Genomic DNA, 18,226 nt, shown 5'->3' on the forward strand with positions numbered 1-18,226 from the left:
CCTGTTGTTGTCGTTGGTGCCACAGTGGTGTTGCGTTGTTTGGCTGTCGTGGATGGTGCCGCAGCATTTGTTGTTGGAGCCACAACTGGTGTGGTTGGATTGGCTTTTGTGGTTGTTGGTGCCCCAGTTGTGGTGGTTGATGCTGCTGTCGTGGATGGTCCAGCAGTTGTCATTGTTGGAGCAGCAACTGTTGTGGTTGGAGTCGCAGTTCTAATGATTGTTGATGTTGCAACGGTTGTGGTTGGTGCAGTTGTTGTGGCTGTTGGTGCTGCAGTGGTGGTTGTTGGTGCTGCTGTAGTGGATTGTCCCGCAGTTGTTGTGGATGGTCCCGCAGTTGTTGTGGTTAGAGTCGCACTTGTCATGGTTGTGGTTGCTGCTGTCGTGGATGGTCGCGCAGTTGTCGTTGTTTGAGCTGCAACTGTTGTGGTCGGAGCCGCAGTTGTAATGATTGTTGATGTGGCAGTGGTTGTGGACAGTTCAGCTGTCGTGGATTCTCCTGCAGCTTTCGTAGTCGCAGCCACGTTTGCTGTGGTTGGAGTAGCTATTGTTGGCGTTGGTGGCACAGTGGTGGTGCTTTGTTTGGCTGTTGTGGATGGTGCCGCAGCATTTGTTGTTGGAGCCGCAACTGTTGTGGTTGGATTGGCTTTTGTGGTTGTTGGTGCCCCAGTTGTGGTGGTTGGTGCTGCTGTCGTGGATGGTCCAGCAGTTGTCATTGTTGGAGCAGCAACTGTTGTGGTTGGACCTGCAGTTGTCGTGGTTTTGGATGTCGCAGTGGTTGTGGTTGGTGCAGTTGTTGTGGTTGTTGGTGCCACAGTGGTGGTGCTTGGTTCGGCTGTCGTGGATGGTCCAGCGGTTGTCGTTGTTTGAGCTGCAACTGTTGTGGTTGGAGCAGCAGTTGTAATGATTGTTGATGCGGCAGTGGTTGTGGACAGTTCAGCTGTCGTGGATTCTCCTGCAGCTTTCGTAGTCGCAGCCACATTTGCTGCGGTTGTAGTAGCTGTTGTTGTCGTTGGTGCCACAGTGGTTTTGCTTTGTTTGGCTGTTGTGGATGGTGCCGCAGCATTTGTTGTTGGAGCCGCAACTGTTGTTGTTGAAGCCGCAGTTGTCGTTGTTGTTGATGCCGCAGTGGTTGTGAGTGGTGCACCTGTTGTGGTTGTTTGTCCCACAGTTGTTGTGGTTGGTCCTGCTATCGTGGATTGTCCCGCAGTTGTTGTGGATGGTCCTGCAGTTGTTGTTGTTGGAGCCGCAACTGTTGTGGTTGGAGCCGCAGTTGTTGTGGTTTTGGATGTCACAGTGGTTGTGGTTGGTGCAGTTGTTGTGGTTTTTGATGTCGCAGTGGTTCTGGTTGGTGCAGTTGTTGTGGTTGTTTGTCCCACAGTTGTTGTGGTTGGTCCTGCTATCGTGGATTGTCCCGCAGTTGTTGTGGATGGTCCTGCAGTTGTTGTTGTTGGAGCCAACACTGTTGTGGTTGGATTGGCTTTTGTGGTTGTTGGTGCCCCAGTTGTGGTGGTTGGTGCTGCTGTCGTGGATGGTCCCGCAGTTGTCGTTGTTGGAGCAGCAACTGCTGTGGTTGGAGCCGCAGTTGTTGTGGTTGTTGATGTCGCAGTGGTTGTGGTTGGTGCAGTTGTTGTGGTTGCTGGTGGTGCAGTGGTGGTTGTTGGTGCTGCTGTAGTCGAGGATGCTCCCACAGTTGTTGTGGTTAGAGCTGCACTCGTCGTGGTTGGTGCAGCATTTGTGGTTGTTTGTCCCACAGTGCTGGCTGTGTGTGCTGCTGTCGTGAAATGTCCTGTAGTTGTTGTTGTTGGGGCCACAACTGCTGTGGTTGGAGCAACTGTTGTGACTGTTGGTGCCACAGTGGTGGTGCTTGGTTCGGCTGTCGTGGATGGTCCAGCAGTTGTCGTTGTTTGCGGTGCAACTGTTGTGGTCGGAGCCGCAGTTGTAATGATTGTTGATGTGGCAGTGGTTGTGGACAGTTCAGCTGTCGTGGATTCTCCTGCAGCTTTCATAGTCGCAGTCACATTTGCTGTGGTTGGAGTAGCTGTTGTTGTCGTTGGTGGCACAGTGGTGGTGCTTTGTTTGGCTGTTGTGGATGGTGCCGCAGCATTTGTTGCTGGAGCCGCAACTGTTGTGGTTGGATTGGCTTTTGTGGTTGTTGGTGCTGCTGTCGTGGATGGTCCAGCAGTTGTCATTGTTGGAGCAGCAACTGTTGTGGTTGGACCTGCAGTTGTCGTGGTTTTGGATGTCGCAGTGGTTGTGGTTGGTGCAGTTTTTGTGGTTTTTGTGGTTGTTTGTCCCAAAGTGGTGGTTGTTGTGGTTGGTGCCGCAGTGGTCATGGGTTGAGCAGCTTTTGTGGTAGTTATAGCTTCAGTGGTCCTGGTTGGCGCAACTGATTTTGTGGTTGGTACTGCAGTTGACTCCGTCTGTGCTGCATTTGTATTTTGAGCAATTGTTTTTGTGGTGTGTGTTGTAGTTGTCATGGATGAAGTACAGGTTGGCCCACTTATGATGGTACCAACTTTTTGCATGAAAGGTAGAGAACCCAGGCGTGTCGCAGCTGCACACAGGTTTCTAGATGCACAGCCGTAAGCTGGAAAAGCCTTGGTGCCGTCAATCACTGCAGATGAAAAATCACAGTTTGAAAAATTTCTGGTATTTTTAATTTGCAGATTTCATCATACATCTTATATGTGTGTTTAAATGACATCATCTTTAAAGACAAATTTAAAGATGATCTTTGTTAAAGTATATATGATGAAGACTCACTGATGGATTGAATGCATTGTTCCTCCACTCCCTGACACTGTAATGGAGTGTTGCACAAAGGGGTGGAACAAACATTACATAGTCGGCCATTATGTGACTGAGGATTAGGGGCTGAAACAGAAAAGATCATCATTTTATTTTAAAACAGAGAACATTTCAGCAAATAACAAAGTATTGTTTCTTATTGTTTTATTGTGGCTTCAATAAAACACATATTGATTTGTGCTTACCAGCCAGAGTTTTTGAGTTGCAGCTATCTGTTTTGCAGCACGTGGCAGATGCAAGAGCACTTTGATTACCCAAGTTAACTGAAAATGTCTGAGAGCCTGTAGCTGGACACAGGGAGGAAGATGCACATGCCTTGTAGATTTGCATTGCCGTAGTTCCAGATGAGGAAGCTGCAAATTCACAGTTAATTTATTTATGCGGATGGAAAAAAACAAATAATCTCAAAGTATTCGATATTTACTGAAGTGTATGAAATAATATGAAGAAAAGATTACCTAAAATAGTAGCTGTAATACACATCGTCTCTGAAGAACATGTTTTTAGTGCTGTGCTTGAACACATCTGATCTATGCAGGTTTGACACTGAAGGGCTCCAGCTGAAATCAGGAGAGAAAGAATTAAAAGGTTGCAATTAAAATGAAAAATTACAGGTTTTTGAATACTCAAGGATACTTGGATTATTACAGAGACTGTATCTCTTCTTTTTCTTTCTCAGTAATTGATGAAAAGCAGTAAATGGCAGTATATTTGGATTGTTTCTGATATACCGGCTGTTGTGGTCTTTGGTGTGGCAGTGGTCGGGGTCGGTACAGCTGTTGTCGTGGTTGGAACGGTTGTTGTTGTTGAAGTGGCAGCTGTTGTGGTTGCTGCTGTCGTGGATGGTCCTGCAGTTGTCGTTGTTGGAGCAGCAACTGTTGTGGTTGAAGCCACAGTTGTTGTGGTTGTTGATGTCGCAGTGGTTCTGGTTGGTGTTGCAGTGGTGGTTGTTGATGCTGCTGTAGTAGATGGTCCAGCAGTTGAAGTGGCAGCTGTTGTGTTTGGAGCAGAGTTTGTGGTTGTTGCTGCTGCAGTGGTGGTTGTTGGTGCTTCTGTAGTGGATGGTCCAGCTGCAGTCGTTGTTGGAGTCGCAAATGTTGTGGTTGTTGGTGCCCCAGTTGTGGTGGTTGGCGCTGCTGTCATGGATGGTCCAGCAGTTGTCATTGTTGGAGCTGCAACTGTTGTGGTTGGAGTCGCAGTTGTAATGATTGTTGATGCCGCAGTGGTTGTGGTTGGTTCAGCTGTTGTCGATGTTTCCACAGATTTCGTAATTGGAGCAGCAACCGTTGTGGTTGGAGTCGCAGTTCTAATGATTGTTGATGTTGCAACGGTTGTGGTTGGTGCAGTTGTTGTGGCTGTTGGTGCTGCAGTGGTGGTTGTTGGTGCTCCTGCAGTGGATTGTCCTGCAGTTGTTGTGGATGTTCCCGCAATTGTTGTGGTTTGAGTCACAGTTGTCATGGTTGTGGTTGCTGCTGTCGTGGATGGTCCCGCAGTTGTGGTTGTTGGAGCAGCAACTGCTGTGGTTGGAGCCGCAGTTGTTGTGGTTGTTGATGTCGCAGTGGTTGTGGTTGGTGCAGTTGTTGTGGTTGTTGGTGGTGCAGTGGTGGATTTTGGTGCTGCTGTAGTCGAGGATGCTCCCACAGTTGTTGTGGTTAGAGCTGCACTCGTCGTGGTTGGTGCAGCATTTGTGGTTGTTTGTCCCACAGTGCTGGCTGTGTGTGCTGCTGTCGTGAAATGTCTTGTAGTTGTTGTTGTTGGGGCCACAACTGCTGTGGTTGGAGCAACTGTTGTGACTGTTGGTGCCACAGTGGTTTTGCTTGGTTCGGCTGTCGTGGATGGTCCAGCAGTTGTCGTTGTTTGAGCTGCAACTGTTGTGGTCGGAGCCGTAGTTGTAATGATTGTTGATGTGGCAGTGGTTGTGGACAGTTCAGCTGTCGTGGATTCTCCTGCAGCTTTCATAGTCGCAGTCACATTTGCTGTGGTTGGAGTAGCTGTTGTTGTCGTTGGTGGCACAGTGGTGGTGCTTTGTTTGGCTGTTGTGGATGGTGCCGCAGCATTTGTTGCTGGAGCCGCAACTGTTGTGGTTGGATTGGCTTTTGTGGTTGTTGGTGCCCCAGTTGTGGTGGTTGGTGCTGCTGTCGTGGATGGTCCAGCAGTTGTCATTGTTGGAGCAGCAACTGTTGTGGTTGGACCTGCAGTTGTCGTGGTTTTGGATGTCGCAGTGGTTGTGGTTGGTGCAGTTTTTGTGGTTTTTGTGGTTGTTTGTCCCAAAGTGGTGGTTGTTGTGGTTGGTGCCGCAGTGGTCATGGGTTGAGCAGCTTTTGTGGTAGTTATAGCTTCAGTGGTCCTGGTTGGCGCAACTGATTTTGTGGTTGGTACTGCAGTTGACTCCGTCTGTGCTGCATTTGTATTTTGAGCAATTGTTTTTGTGGTGTGTGTTGTAGTTGTCATGGATGAAGTACAGGTTGGCCCACTTATGATGGTACCAACTTTTTGCATGAAAGGTAGAGAACCCAGGCGTGTCGCAGCTGCACACAGGTTTCTAGATGCACAGCCGTAAGCTGGAAAAGCCTTGGTGCCGTCAATCACTGCAGATGAAAAATCACAGTTTGAAAAATTTCTGGTATTTTTAATTTGCAGATTTCATCATACATCTTATATGTGTGTTTAAATGACATCATCTTTAAAGACAAATTTAAAGATGATCTTTGTTAAAGTATATATGATGAAGACTCACTGATGGATTGAATGCATTGTTCCTCCACTCCCTGACACTGTAATGGAGTGTTGCACAAAGGGGTGGAACAAACATTACATAGTCGGCCATTATGTGACTGAGGATTAGGGGCTGAAACAGAAAAGATCATCATTTTATTTTAAAACAGAGAACATTTCAGCAAATAACAAAGTATTGTTTCTTATTGTTTTATTGTGGCTTCAATAAAACACATATTGATTTGTGCTTACCAGCCAGAGTTTTTGAGTTGCAGCTATCTGTTTTGCAGCACGTGGCAGATGCAAGAGCACTTTGATTACCCAAGTTAACTGAAAATGTCTGAGAGCCTGTAGCTGGACACAGGGAGGAAGATGCACATGCCTTGTAGATTTGCATTGCCGTAGTTCCAGATGAGGAAGCTGCAAATTCACAGTTAATTTATTTATGCGGATGGAAAAAAACAAATAATCTCAAAGTATTCGATATTTACTGAAGTGTATGAAATAATATGAAGAAAAGATTACCTAAAATAGTAGCTGTAATACACATCGTCTCTGAAGAACATGTTTTTAGTGCTGTGCTTGAACACATCTGATCTATGCAGGTTTGACACTGAAGGGCTCCAGCTGAAATCAGGAGAGAAAGAATTAAAAGGTTGCAATTAAAATGAAAAATTACAGGTTTTTGAATACTCAAGGATACTTGGATTATTACAGAGACTGTATCTCTTCTTTTTCTTTCTCAGTAATTGATGAAAAGCAGTAAATGGCAGTATATTTGGATTGTTTCTGATATACCGGCTGTTGTGGTCTTTGGTGTGGCAGTGGTCGGGTCGGTACAGCTGTTGTCGTGGTTGGAACGGTTGTTGTTGTTGAAGTGGCAGCTGTTGTGGTTGCTGCTGTCGTGGATGGTCCTGCAGTTGTCGTTGTTGGAGCAGCAACTGTTGTGGTTGAAGCCACAGTTGTTGTGGTTGTTGATGTCGCAGTGGTTCTGGTTGGTGTTGCAGTGGTGGTTGTTGATGCTGCTGTAGTAGATGGTCCAGCAGTTGAAGTGGCAGCTGTTGTGTTTGGAGCAGAGTTTGTGGTTGTTGCTGCTGCAGTGGTGGTTGTTGGTGCTTCTGTAGTGGATGGTCCAGCTGCAGTCGTTGTTGGAGTCGCAAATGTTGTGGTTGTTGGTGCCCCAGTTGTGGTGGTTGGCGCTGCTGTCATGGATGGTCCAGCAGTTGTCATTGTTGGAGCTGCAACTGTTGTGGTTGGAGTCGCAGTTGTAATGATTGTTGATGCCGCAGTGGTTGTGGTTGGTTCAGCTGTTGTCGATGTTTCCACAGATTTCGTAATTGGAGCAGCAACCGTTGTGGTTGGAGTCGCAGTTCTAATGATTGTTGATGTTGCAACGGTTGTGGTTGGTGCAGTTGTTGTGGCTGTTGGTGCTGCAGTGGTGGTTGTTGGTGCTCCTGCAGTGGATTGTCCTGCAGTTGTTGTGGATGTTCCCGCAATTGTTGTGGTTTGAGTCACAGTTGTCATGGTTGTGGTTGCTGCTGTCGTGGATGGTCCCGCAGTTGTGGTTGTTGGAGCAGCAACTGCTGTGGTTGGAGCCGCAGTTGTTGTGGTTGTTGATGTCGCAGTGGTTGTGGTTGGTGCAGTTGTTGTGGTTGTTGGTGGTGCAGTGGTGGATTTTGGTGCTGCTGTAGTCGAGGATGCTCCCACAGTTGTTGTGGTTAGAGCTGCACTCGTCGTGGTTGGTGCAGCATTTGTGGTTGTTTGTCCCACAGTGCTGGCTGTGTGTGCTGCTGTCGTGAAATGTCTTGTAGTTGTTGTTGTTGGGGCCACAACTGCTGTGGTTGGAGCAACTGTTGTGACTGTTGGTGCCACAGTGGTTTTGCTTGGTTCGGCTGTCGTGGATGGTCCAGCAGTTGTCGTTGTTTGAGCTGCAACTGTTGTGGTCGGAGCCGTAGTTGTAATGATTGTTGATGTGGCAGTGGTTGTGGACAGTTCGGCTGTCGTGGATTCTCCTGCAGCTTTCATAGTCGCAGTCACATTTGCTGTGGTTGGAGTAGCTGTTGTTGTCGTTGGTGGCACAGTGGTGGTGCTTTGTTTGGCTGTTGTGGATGGTGCCGCAGCATTTGTTGCTGGAGCCGCAACTGTTGTGGTTGGATTGGCTTTTGTGGTTGTTGGTGCCCCAGTTGTGGGATGGTTGGTGCTGCTGTCGTGGATGGTCCAGCAGTTGTCATTGTTGGAGCAGCAACTGTTGTGGTTGGACCTGCAGTTGTCGTGGTTTTGGATGTCGCAGTGGTTGTGGTTGGTGCAGTTTTTGTGGTTTTTGTGGTTGTTTGTCCCAAAGTGGTGGTTGTTGTGGTTGGTGCCGCAGTGGTCATGGGTTGAGCAGCTTTTGTGGTAGTTATAGCTTCAGTGGTCGTGGTTGGTGCAACTGATTTTGTGGTTGGTACTGCAGTTGACTCCGTCTGTGCTGCATTTGTATTTTGAGCAATTGTTTTTGTGGTGTGTGTTGTAGTTGTCATGGATGAAGTACAGGTTGGCCCACTTATGATGGTACCAACTTTTTGCATGAAAGGTAGAGAACCCAGGCGTGTCGCAGCTGCACACAGGTTTCTAGATGCACAGCCGTAAGCTGGAAAAGCCTTGGTGCCGTCAATCACTGCAGATGAAAATCACAGTTTGAAAAATTTCTGGTATTTTTAATTTGCAGATTTCATCATACATCTTATATGTGTGTTTAAATGACATCATCTTTAAAGACAAATTTAAAGATGATCTTTGTTAAAGTATATATGATGAAGACTCACTGATGGATTGAATGCATTGTTCCTCCACTCCCTGACACTGTAATGGAGTGTTGCACAAAGGGGTGGAACAAACATTACATAGTCGGCCATTATGTGACTGAGGATTAGGGGCTGAAACAGAAAAGATCATCATTTTATTTTAAAACAGAGAACATTTCAGCAAATAACAAAGTATTGTTTCTTATTGTTTTATTGTGGCTTCAATAAAACACATATTGATTTGTGCTTACCAGCCAGAGTTTTTGAGTTGCAGCTATCTGTTTTGCAGCACGTGGCAGATGCAAGAGCACTTTGATTACCCAAGTTAACTGAAAATGTCTGAGAGCCTGTAGCTGGACACAGGGAGGAAGATGCACATGCCTTGTAGATTTGCATTGCCGTAGTTCCAGATGAGGAAGCTGCAAATTCACAGTTAATTTATTTATGCGGATGGAAAAAAACAAATAATCTCAAAGTATTCGATATTTACTGAAGTGTATGAAATAATATGAAGAAAAGATTACCTAAAATAGTAGCTGTAATACACATCGTCTCTGAAGAACATGTTTTTAGTGCTGTGCTTGAACACATCTGATCTATGCAGGTTTGACACTGAAGGGCTCCAGCTGAAATCAGGAGAGAAAGAATTAAAAGGTTGCAATTAAAATGAAAAATTACAGGTTTTTGAATACTCAAGGATACTTGGATTATTACAGAGACTGTATCTCTTCTTTTTCTTTCTCAGTAATTGATGAAAAGCAGTAAATGGCAGTATATTTGGATTGTTTCTGATATACCGGCTGTTGTGGTCTTTGGTGTGGCAGTGGTCGGGGTCGGTACAGCTGTTGTCGTGGTTGGAACGGTTGTTGTTGTTGAAGTGGCAGCTGTTGTGGTTGCTGCTGTCGTGGATGGTCCTGCAGTTGTCGTTGTTGGAGCAGCAACTGTTGTGGTTGAAGCCACAGTTGTTGTGGTTGTTGATGTCGCAGTGGTTCTGGTTGGTGTTGCAGTGGTGGTTGTTGATGCTGCTGTAGTAGATGGTCCAGCAGTTGAAGTGGCAGCTGTTGTGTTTGGAGCAGAGTTTGTGGTTGTTGCTGCTGCAGTGGTGGTTGTTGGTGCTTCTGTAGTGGATGGTCCAGCTGCAGTCGTTGTTGGAGTCGCAAATGTTGTGGTTGTTGGTGCCCCAGTTGTGGTGGTTGGCGCTGCTGTCATGGATGGTCCAGCAGTTGTCATTGTTGGAGCTGCAACTGTTGTGGTTGGAGTCGCAGTTGTAATGATTGTTGATGCCGCAGTGGTTGTGGTTGGTTCAGCTGTTGTCGATGTTTCCACAGATTTCGTAATTGGAGCAGCAACCGTTGTGGTTGGAGTCGCAGTTCTAATGATTGTTGATGTTGCAACGGTTGTGGTTGGTGCAGTTGTTGTGGCTGTTGGTGCTGCAGTGGTGGTTGTTGGTGCTCCTGCAGTGGATTGTCCTGCAGTTGTTGTGGATGTTCCCGCAATTGTTGTGGTTTGAGTCACAGTTGTCATGGTTGTGGTTGCTGCTGTCGTGGATGGTCCCGCAGTTGTGGTTGTTGGAGCAGCAACTGCTGTGGTTGGAGCCGCAGTTGTTGTGGTTGTTGATGTCGCAGTGGTTGTGGTTGGTGCAGTTGTTGTGGTTGTTGGTGGTGCAGTGGTGGATTTTGGTGCTGCTGTAGTCGAGGATGCTCCCACAGTTGTTGTGGTTAGAGCTGCACTCGTCGTGGTTGGTGCAGCATTTGTGGTTGTTTGTCCCACAGTGCTGGCTGTGTGTGCTGCTGTCGTGAAATGTCTTGTAGTTGTTGTTGTTGGGGCCACAACTGCTGTGGTTGGAGCAACTGTTGTGACTGTTGGTGCCACAGTGGTTTTGCTTGGTTCGGCTGTCGTGGATGGTCCAGCAGTTGTCGTTGTTTGAGCTGCAACTGTTGTGGTCGGAGCCGTAGTTGTAATGATTGTTGATGTGGCAGTGGTTGTGGACAGTTCAGCTGTCGTGGATTCTCCTGCAGCTTTCATAGTCGCAGTCACATTTGCTGTGGTTGGAGTAGCTGTTGTTGTCGTTGGTGGCACAGTGGTGGTGCTTTGTTTGGCTGTTGTGGATGGTGCCGCAGCATTTGTTGCTGGAGCCGCAACTGTTGTGGTTGGATTGGCTTTTGTGGTTGTTGGTGCCCCAGTTGTGGTGGTTGGTGCTGCTGTCGTGGATGGTCCAGCAGTTGTCATTGTTGGAGCAGCAACTGTTGTGGTTGGACCTGCAGTTGTCGTGGTTTTGGATGTCGCAGTGGTTGTGGTTGGTGCAGTTTTTGTGGTTTTTGTGGTTGTTTGTCCCAAAGTGGTGGTTGTTGTGGTTGGTGCCGCAGTGGTCATGGGTTGAGCAGCTTTTGTGGTAGTTATAGCTTCAGTGGTCGTGGTTGGTGCAACTGATTTTGTGGTTGGTACTGCAGTTGACTCCGTCTGTGCTGCATTTGTATTTTGAGCAATTGTTTTTGTGGTGTGTGTTGTAGTTGTCATGGATGAAGTACAGGTTGGCCCACTTATGATGGTACCAAGTTTTTGCATGAAAGGTAGAGAACCCAGGCGTGTTGCAGCTGCACACAGGTTTCTAGATGCACAGCCGTAAGCTGGAAAAGCCTTGGTGCCGTCAATCACTGCAGATGAAAAATCACAGTTTGAAAAATTTCTGGTATTTTTAATTTGCAGATTTCATCATACATCTTATATGTGTGTTTAAATGACATCATCTTTAAAGACAAATTTAAAGATGATCTTTGTTAAAGTATGCATGATGAAGACTCACTGATGGATTGAATGCATTGTTCCTCCACTCCCTGACACTGTAATGGAGTGTTGCACAAAGGGGTGGAACAAACATTACATAGTCGGCCATTATGTGACTGAGGATTAGGGGCTGAAACAGAAAAGATCATCATTTTATTTTAAAACAGAGAACATTTCAGCAAATAACAAAGTAATGTTTCTTATTGTTTTATTGTGGCTTCAATAAAACACATATTGATTTGTACTTACCAGCCAGAGTTTTTGAGTTGCAGCTATCTGTTTTGCAGCACGTGGCAGATGCAAGAGCACTTTGATTACCCAAGTTAACTGAAAATGTCTGAGAGCCCGTAGCTGGACACAGGGAGGAAGATGCACATGCCTTGTAGATTTGCATTGCCGTAGTGCCAGATGAGGAAGCTGCAAATTCACAGTTAATTTATTTATGCTGAGGGAAAAAACAAATAACCTCAAAGTATTCAATATTTACTGAAGTGTATGAAATAATATGAAGAAAAGATCACCTAAAATAGTAGCTGTAATACACATCGTCTCTGAAGAACATGTTTTTAGTGCTGTGCTTGAACACATCTGATCTATGCAGGTTTGACACTGAAGGGCTCCAGCTGAAATCAGGAGAGAAAGAATTAAAAGGATGCAATTAAAATGAAAAATTACAGGTTTTTGAATACTCAAGGATACTTGGATTATTACAGAGACTGTATCTCTTCTTTTTCTTTCTCAGTAATTGATGAAAAGCAGTAAATGGCAGTATATTTGGATTGTTTCTGATATACCGGCTGTTGTGGTCTTTGGTGTGGCAGTGGTCGGGGTCGGTACAGCTGTTGTCGTGGTTGGAATGGTTGTTGTTGTTGAAGTGGCAGCTGTTGTGGTTGCTGCTGTCGTGGATGGTCCTGCAGTTGTCGTTGTTGGAGCAGCAACTGTTGTGGTTGAAGCCACAGTTGTTGTGGTTGTTGATGTCGCAGTGGTTCTGGTTGGTGTTGCAGTGGTGGTTGTTGATGCTGCTGTAGTAGATGGTCCAGCAGTTGAAGTGGCAGCTGTTGTGTTTGGAGCAGAGTTTGTGGTTGTTGCTGCTGCAGTGGTGGTTGTTGGTGCTTCTGTAGTGGATGGTCCAGCTGCAGTCGTTGTTGGAGTCGCAAATGTTGTGGTTGGAGCCGCAGTTGTCGTTGTTGTTGATGCCGCAGTGGTTGTGAGTGGTGCACCTGTTGTGGTTGTTTGTCCCACAGTTGTTGTGGTTGGTCCTGCTATCGTGGATTCTCCCGCAGTTGTTGTGGATGGCCCCGCAATTGTTGTTGTTGGAGCTGCAACTGTTCCGGTTGGAACAACTGTTGTTATTGTTAGTGCCACAGTGGTGGTGCTTGGTTGGGCTGTCGTGGCTGGTCCAGCAGTTGTCATTGTTGGAGCTGCAACTGTTGTTGGAGTCGCAGTTGTAATGATTGTTGATGCCACAGTGGTTGTGAGTGGTGCACCTGTTGTGGTTGTTTGTCCCACAGTTGTTGTGGTTGGTCCTGCTATCGTGGATTGTCCCGCAGTTGTTGTGGATGGTCCTGCAGTTGTTGTTGTTGGAGCCGCAACTGTTGTGGTTGGACCTGCAGTTGTTGAGGTTTTGGATGTCGCAGTGGTTGTGGTTGGTGCAGTTATTGTGGTTTTTGATGCAGCAGTGGTTGTGAGTGGTGCACCTGTTGTGGTTGTTTGTCCCACAGTTGTTGTGGTTGGTCCTGCTATCGTGGATTGTCCTGCAGTTGTTGTGGATGGTCCGGCAATTGTTGTTGTTGGAGCTGCAACTGTTGTGGTTGGAGTCGCAGTTGTAATGATTGTTGACGCCGCGCTGGTTGTGTTTGGTTCAGCTGTTGTCGATGTTGGTGCTGCAGTGGTTGTTGTTGGTGCTGCTGTCGAGGATGGTCCAGCAGTTGTCATTGTTGGAGCTGCAACTGTTGTGGTTGGACCTGCAGTTGTTGTGGTTTTGGATGTCGCAGTGGTTGTGGTTGGTGCAGTTGTTGTGGTTTTTGATGCTTTAGTGGTGGTGGCTGGTGTTGCTGTCGTGGCTTGTCCCACAGTTGTTGTGGTTAGATTAGCACTTGTCATGGTTGGAGTAGCTGTTGTACCTGTTGGTCCTGCTGTAGTGGATAATCCAGTAGTAGTCATTGTCGGAGTCACAACTGTTGTGGTTGGAGCCGCAGTTGTCGTTGTTGTTAATGCTGCAGTGGTAGTGGTTGAAGTAGCTGTTGTGGTTTTTTGTCCCACAGAGGGGGTGGTTGTTCCTGCTGTTGTGGATTGTCCTGCAGTTGTTGTGGATGCTCCCGCAGTTGTTGTGGTTAGAGTCGCACTTGTCATGGTTGCGGTTGCTGCTTTCGTGGATGGTCCCGCAGTTGTCCTTGTTGAAGCAGCAACTGTTGTGGTTGGAGCCGCAGTTGTTGTGGTTGTTGATGTCACAGTGGTTGGGGTTGGTGCAGTTGTTGTGGTTGTTGGTGCAGCTGTAGTAGATGGTCCAGCAGTTGTCGTTGTTGGAGCCGCAAATGTTGTGGTTGTAGCTACAGTTGTCGTTGTTGTCAATACCGCAGAGGTTGTGGTCGGTGCAGCTGTTGTGGTTGTTTGTCCCGCAGTTGTGGTTGTTGGAGCAGCAACTGTTGTGGTTGGAGCCGCAGTTTTTGTGGTTGTTGATGTCGCAGTGGTTGTGGTTGGTGCAGTTGTTGTGGTTGTTGGTGGTGCAGTGATGGTTGTTGGTGCTGCTGTAGTTGATGGTCCAGCAGTTGTCATTGTTAGAGATGCAAATGTTGTGGTTTCAGCTGCAGTTGTTTTGGTTGGTAGTGCTGAGGTGGTGGTTGTTGGAGCAGCAACTGTCGTGGTTGGACCTGCAGTTGTCGTGGTTTTGGATGTCGCAGTGGTTGTGGTTGGTGCAGTTGTTGTGGTTGTTGGTGCACCTTTCGTTGATGGTGCCGCAGTGGTCATGGGTTGAGCAGCTTTTGTGGTAGTTATAGCTTCAGTGGTCGTGGTTGGCGCAACTGATTTTGTGGTTGGTACTGCAGTTGACTCCGTCTGTGCTGCATTTGTGGTTTGAGCAATTGTTTTTGTGGTGTGTGTTGTAGTTGTCATGGATGAAGTACAGGTTGGCCCACTTATGATGGTACCAACTTTTTGCATGAAAGGTAGAGAACCCAGGCTTGTAGCAGCGGCACACATGTTTGTAGATGCACAGCCATAAGCTGGAAAAGTCTTGGTGCCGTCATTCACTGCAGATGAAAAATGACAGTGTGAACGACAATGACATCCTCTTTAAAGACAAATTTAGAGATGCTCTTTGTTAAAGAATACATGAGAAAGACTGACTGATTGATTGAATGCATTGGTCCTCCACTCCCTGACACTGTAACGGAGTGTTGCACAGAGGGGTGGAACAAATGTTACATTGTCGGCCATTATGTGACTGAGGAGTAGGGGCTAAAAAAAAAAAGCAACATCATTTCATGTAAGAACAGTGAACATTTCTGTATATATCAAATTATTGGTTGTTATCTCTTTCTTCTATTCTGTCTTTAACTTAATGGATGTATACTTACCAGCCAGAGTTTTTGAGTTACAGTTATCCATGTTGCAGCACGTGGCAGATGTAAGCGCCCTTCGAACCCCCAAGTCAATCGAAAATGTCTGAGAGCCCGTAGATGGACACAAGGAGGAAGATGCACATGCCTTGTAGATTTGTTTTCCTTTAGTCCTAGATGAGGTAGCTTCAAATTCAAAGTGTAGTTCATTAATGTTGATGGAACGTTCACACAACTTCACAGTATTTGTAATTTCTCAAGTGTATCATATAATATGGCAAAAAGAGTACCTAAAATAGTAGCTGTAACACACATCATCTCTGAAGTACATGTAAGTGGTACTGTGCTTGAACACTTCTCATCTATGCAGGTTTGACACTGAAGGGCTCCAGCTGCAATCGGGAGAGAAACAAAGAAGTGGTAATTACATTTTAAATATATAATTGATGATGTGGTTTCAATGTTTGTATAAACAGAAATTTTTTTTTTATAAATTCAAAATCCAATGGTGTTAATACAGGCATATTCCATTGAATCAACATCTAAAAAATACTTTCTTTTACCTGCAGTACTGTTAGAAATAGTGGAGTTACCTGTGCTGGAGAGTGCCCAGATGACAATCAGAACAGTCAGCTTCATTGATATGAACAGGTCAGTTCTGTTGATCAGTTTCCCTGCACTGTGATACTAAACCTCTGGAGCAGTAGTACACTTTATATACTGAACAGGTGAGCTCAGGATTGGGTGTGTTTACATTTTTACAGCATGACCATTCAGATAATTCACTCCTGTTTTGTCAAATCATCATTTCAGCACTGTACCACACCCTTTATTCAGTTGCACATTGGAACAAAAAAGGGTACACAATAGCTCTTTAATTTCCAAATATTAATGACTGAAAATCACCTCCTTTTATGAGTCACTGGGCCTTAATTTTCTTTTAGTTACGTGTTCATACATTTTTTTGAATTTCTTTACCCAATAAATTAATATGAGTTAATGAATGCTTCTCAGAATTGACAAAAGCTGGTACAGTATACTATCAGTATACACTATCAGAATCACTGGACATGGAAGCTTGTCTGTCTGGCTGTAGTTATTATAACGCTATAATTAATGCAACTTTGTGACTTGAGTTGCAAACTGCCAAAGCTTATATGCAAAGGCTGACACACCATCCTCTTTCTATAGTTTATAGAGATAGATTGACATCATGTTTTAAGTATGCTGCTAATTTATCATGATATACTTATTTTTTCCTATATATAAGCACATGTTTTGATTGCACAATTTCTTGTTTCTGCTAATCTGTAATGTTAACAAGGCGGGTAACCAGTCTGTTCAGTGAAATTAATCAAACTGATGTTTAAAACTGCTGCAGCAGCAGGTGTGGCAGCAGTCTCACTTTCAGTGTCACATTAATTTTTGTACAGTGAAAAAAACATGCTTTTCAATTGGCTGCTGTAGTTAAGTATATCACTATAGATAATACAAACAAAGTACAGCTTAAGTACCAAGACAAATTGTCATATTTTACTTATCAAGCCAATATGGTAGGTGTCTTTTAATTGTATGAGTGATCATATATAGATTTCAAAGGAAAAGATAACACTGTTATAAGAACAACATTAGGGAGAATCTCCTGTGGGACCACACAGTCTACTTTTAAATTGCTCATGTGGTTTATGTTATGTGGTGAAAGCTAGTAGAGAGTTAAGAATTAGAATTAATGAAAAGAGGTTTGTTTTAGCCAGATATTGTCATTGTGAAGGAAATGACATTTACTCTGTTTCACAACTATTAAAGTGTTTGGTCCACTGAGAGGAGACTTCTATTGGTAGACTAAAACAGTGGACCATGGAGGAACAAATAGAATTGTTGTTGTTTGACTTTATTTATTTATTTTTAACACAGAAATTAATCAGTTATTATATGTTTTATCTGCACCTCTTTTTCAAAAATCCAGGAATAGTTTCCTGAAATATGCACATAAAATTACTATTTAACAATGTACTTCTAATAAAAAAGTACATCTTCTTTAAATTGTAAGATTTTAGATTTAGTTATAAAGACATAAGATAATCACCCTCTGTTTGAGTAGCACTCAGGTAGATGCTCTGCTCTGTGTTGGTACAAGACATTGAACATGATAAGAGTGGATGAATTATATTCTTAAACTTCATGACAGCACTTTCAGAAAGACATCTACTATGATGGAATCTACTCCCTACTGCTTTGTAATCAATTATTACAAATTTAAATGTTATTAGGAAATGATCAGTGTCTAGTAACAGATTAAATGTTGTGTTGAGGCTGTCATTTTTAGCATCTACATGGATGTTAAAATCATCCACAATAATTATTTTATCTGAGCTGAGCACTAAATCAGATAAAAAGTCTGAGAAATTTGACAGAAACTGTGTGTTAAGACCCAGGTGGATGATAGAGGATACCAAATAAGACTGGTTTTTGAGTTTTCCAGCTAGGGTGGACAAGGCTATGCATCAGGCTCTCAAATTAATTAAAAGTCTGTCTTGGCCTTTTGTCAAGATAGACTTTTTCTCTGTATGTATTATTGTACAATATAAGGCACCTTGAGGCAGCTGTTGTTGTGGTTTGGCACTGTAGAAATAAAACTGAATTGAATTGAAGACATAAGAAAACTGATTTAGTCCTTAGCCAGTCTTAAATAAGGTAAATACACATTTAAATTAATGTGTTAATTAATGCAGCAATATTGAACTGTTATAGTAGGCCAAGTGGAACCACAGCACAAGAGGATCCAGTGTTGCTGACTGCAGGCGGGAAATGGAGGTAAGTATACCATGAGTGGATAGCAGTTCCTCTGTAGTCAGCACAAAAGTAAACACACCTAGTGCACAAACCAACCCTAACAGTCAGCAGACAGGGGACAATATATAGAGAGGAAAGAACCTGCATAGAGACAAGCAATCAAGAGGCCAAGAGCAAGAGAAGTACCTGTATGTCAGGCACTGGACAGGACCTCAGTGTTATTCTGGAGCATTCACTGGATGGACAGATAGAAGCTAAGCTTAAACTCATGGCTGACATCTTATATGAGGAGTGCAGGACCAGGTTTGGGGAGACCAACAGAAATCAAATGACCTGCAATGAGCAAGCTCTTGGAGACAGTGGGAAGGAAACACCCCTATTATCAAGAAGAAACCTGACAGAATCAGGCTCAGGGAGGGGCAGCCATTTGCCACAACCGGTTGGGGGTGAGACAAAAAAAAAATACCATGGAAGACAGCCCGAGATGAATAAGTAATGATAAAATTCAGAGTGGTGTGTAAGCACATAGTTATTAAAAAAAGGTAAAAAGTGCCTCATGGGAAGTCCCCAGCAGCATATGGAAGTCCCCCATGTGTAAATGATTATATGTTTTGTCTTAGCAAAAGCCTGGGTACTTGTTCATTTTTAACAATGGATTGACCATTGACCTCTGCAAACCACCACAGTAGATTTGAAATCAAACAATCAAATTGTTCTTGAATTGCAGATTTTCAGCTTCAAGGTATTTTGAGCAAACATTGTATGCACATACATCAAAAGAAGAGC

General features: G+C 44.7%; 4 protein-coding genes across 4 annotated transcripts; all 4 read right to left on the bottom strand.

The window, feature by feature from the left end:
- Positions 1-477: 477 nt before the first annotated feature.
- Positions 478-6,350, bottom strand: LOC109200411 (mucin-5AC-like). The gene is made up of 10 exons (XM_025899859.1): positions 6,322-6,350; positions 6,049-6,150; positions 5,776-5,943; positions 5,546-5,656; positions 3,540-5,396; positions 3,267-3,368; positions 2,994-3,161; positions 2,764-2,874; positions 1,459-2,614; positions 478-874 (listed from the first exon to the last, which is right to left on the bottom strand). Exons 2-10 carry the CDS (start codon positions 6,113-6,115, stop codon positions 478-480), a joined length of 4,137 nt encoding a protein of 1,378 aa, XP_025755644.1. The 5' UTR covers positions 6,116-6,150; positions 6,322-6,350.
- Positions 6,351-6,393: 43 nt separating this feature from the next.
- On the bottom strand, positions 6,394-7,705 carry LOC109200412 (mucin-5AC-like; the record flags this gene model as incomplete). The annotated part of the gene is made up of 1 exon (XM_025899491.1): positions 6,394-7,705. A coding segment is annotated over exon 1 (1,155 nt), but the record flags the coding sequence as incomplete, so codon positions are not given.
- A 1,685-nt stretch (positions 7,706-9,390) lies between these two features.
- Positions 9,391-14,288, bottom strand: LOC109200413 (probable cyclin-dependent serine/threonine-protein kinase DDB_G0292550). The gene is made up of 7 exons (XM_025899860.1): positions 14,248-14,288; positions 13,214-13,687; positions 11,885-12,787; positions 11,612-11,713; positions 11,340-11,507; positions 11,110-11,220; positions 9,391-10,960 (listed from the first exon to the last, which is right to left on the bottom strand). Exons 1-5 carry the CDS (start codon positions 14,286-14,288, stop codon positions 11,414-11,416), a joined length of 1,614 nt encoding a protein of 537 aa, XP_025755645.1. The 3' UTR covers positions 9,391-10,960; positions 11,110-11,220; positions 11,340-11,413.
- Positions 14,289-14,319: 31 nt separating this feature from the next.
- On the bottom strand, positions 14,320-15,306 carry LOC109200418 (phospholipase A2 inhibitor and Ly6/PLAUR domain-containing protein-like). Its single transcript, XM_019355988.1, has 4 exons — positions 15,241-15,306; positions 14,938-15,039; positions 14,666-14,833; positions 14,320-14,546 (listed from the first exon to the last, which is right to left on the bottom strand). Exons 1-4 carry the CDS (start codon positions 15,284-15,286, stop codon positions 14,410-14,412), a joined length of 453 nt encoding a protein of 150 aa, XP_019211533.1. The 5' UTR covers positions 15,287-15,306; the 3' UTR covers positions 14,320-14,409.
- Positions 15,307-18,226: the final 2,920 nt, after the last annotated feature.

The sequence above is a fragment of the Oreochromis niloticus genome, linkage group LG17 (assembly GCF_001858045.2).
Source record: "Oreochromis niloticus isolate F11D_XX linkage group LG17, O_niloticus_UMD_NMBU, whole genome shotgun sequence".
Classification (NCBI taxonomy): domain Eukaryota; kingdom Metazoa; phylum Chordata; class Actinopteri; order Cichliformes; family Cichlidae; genus Oreochromis; species Oreochromis niloticus.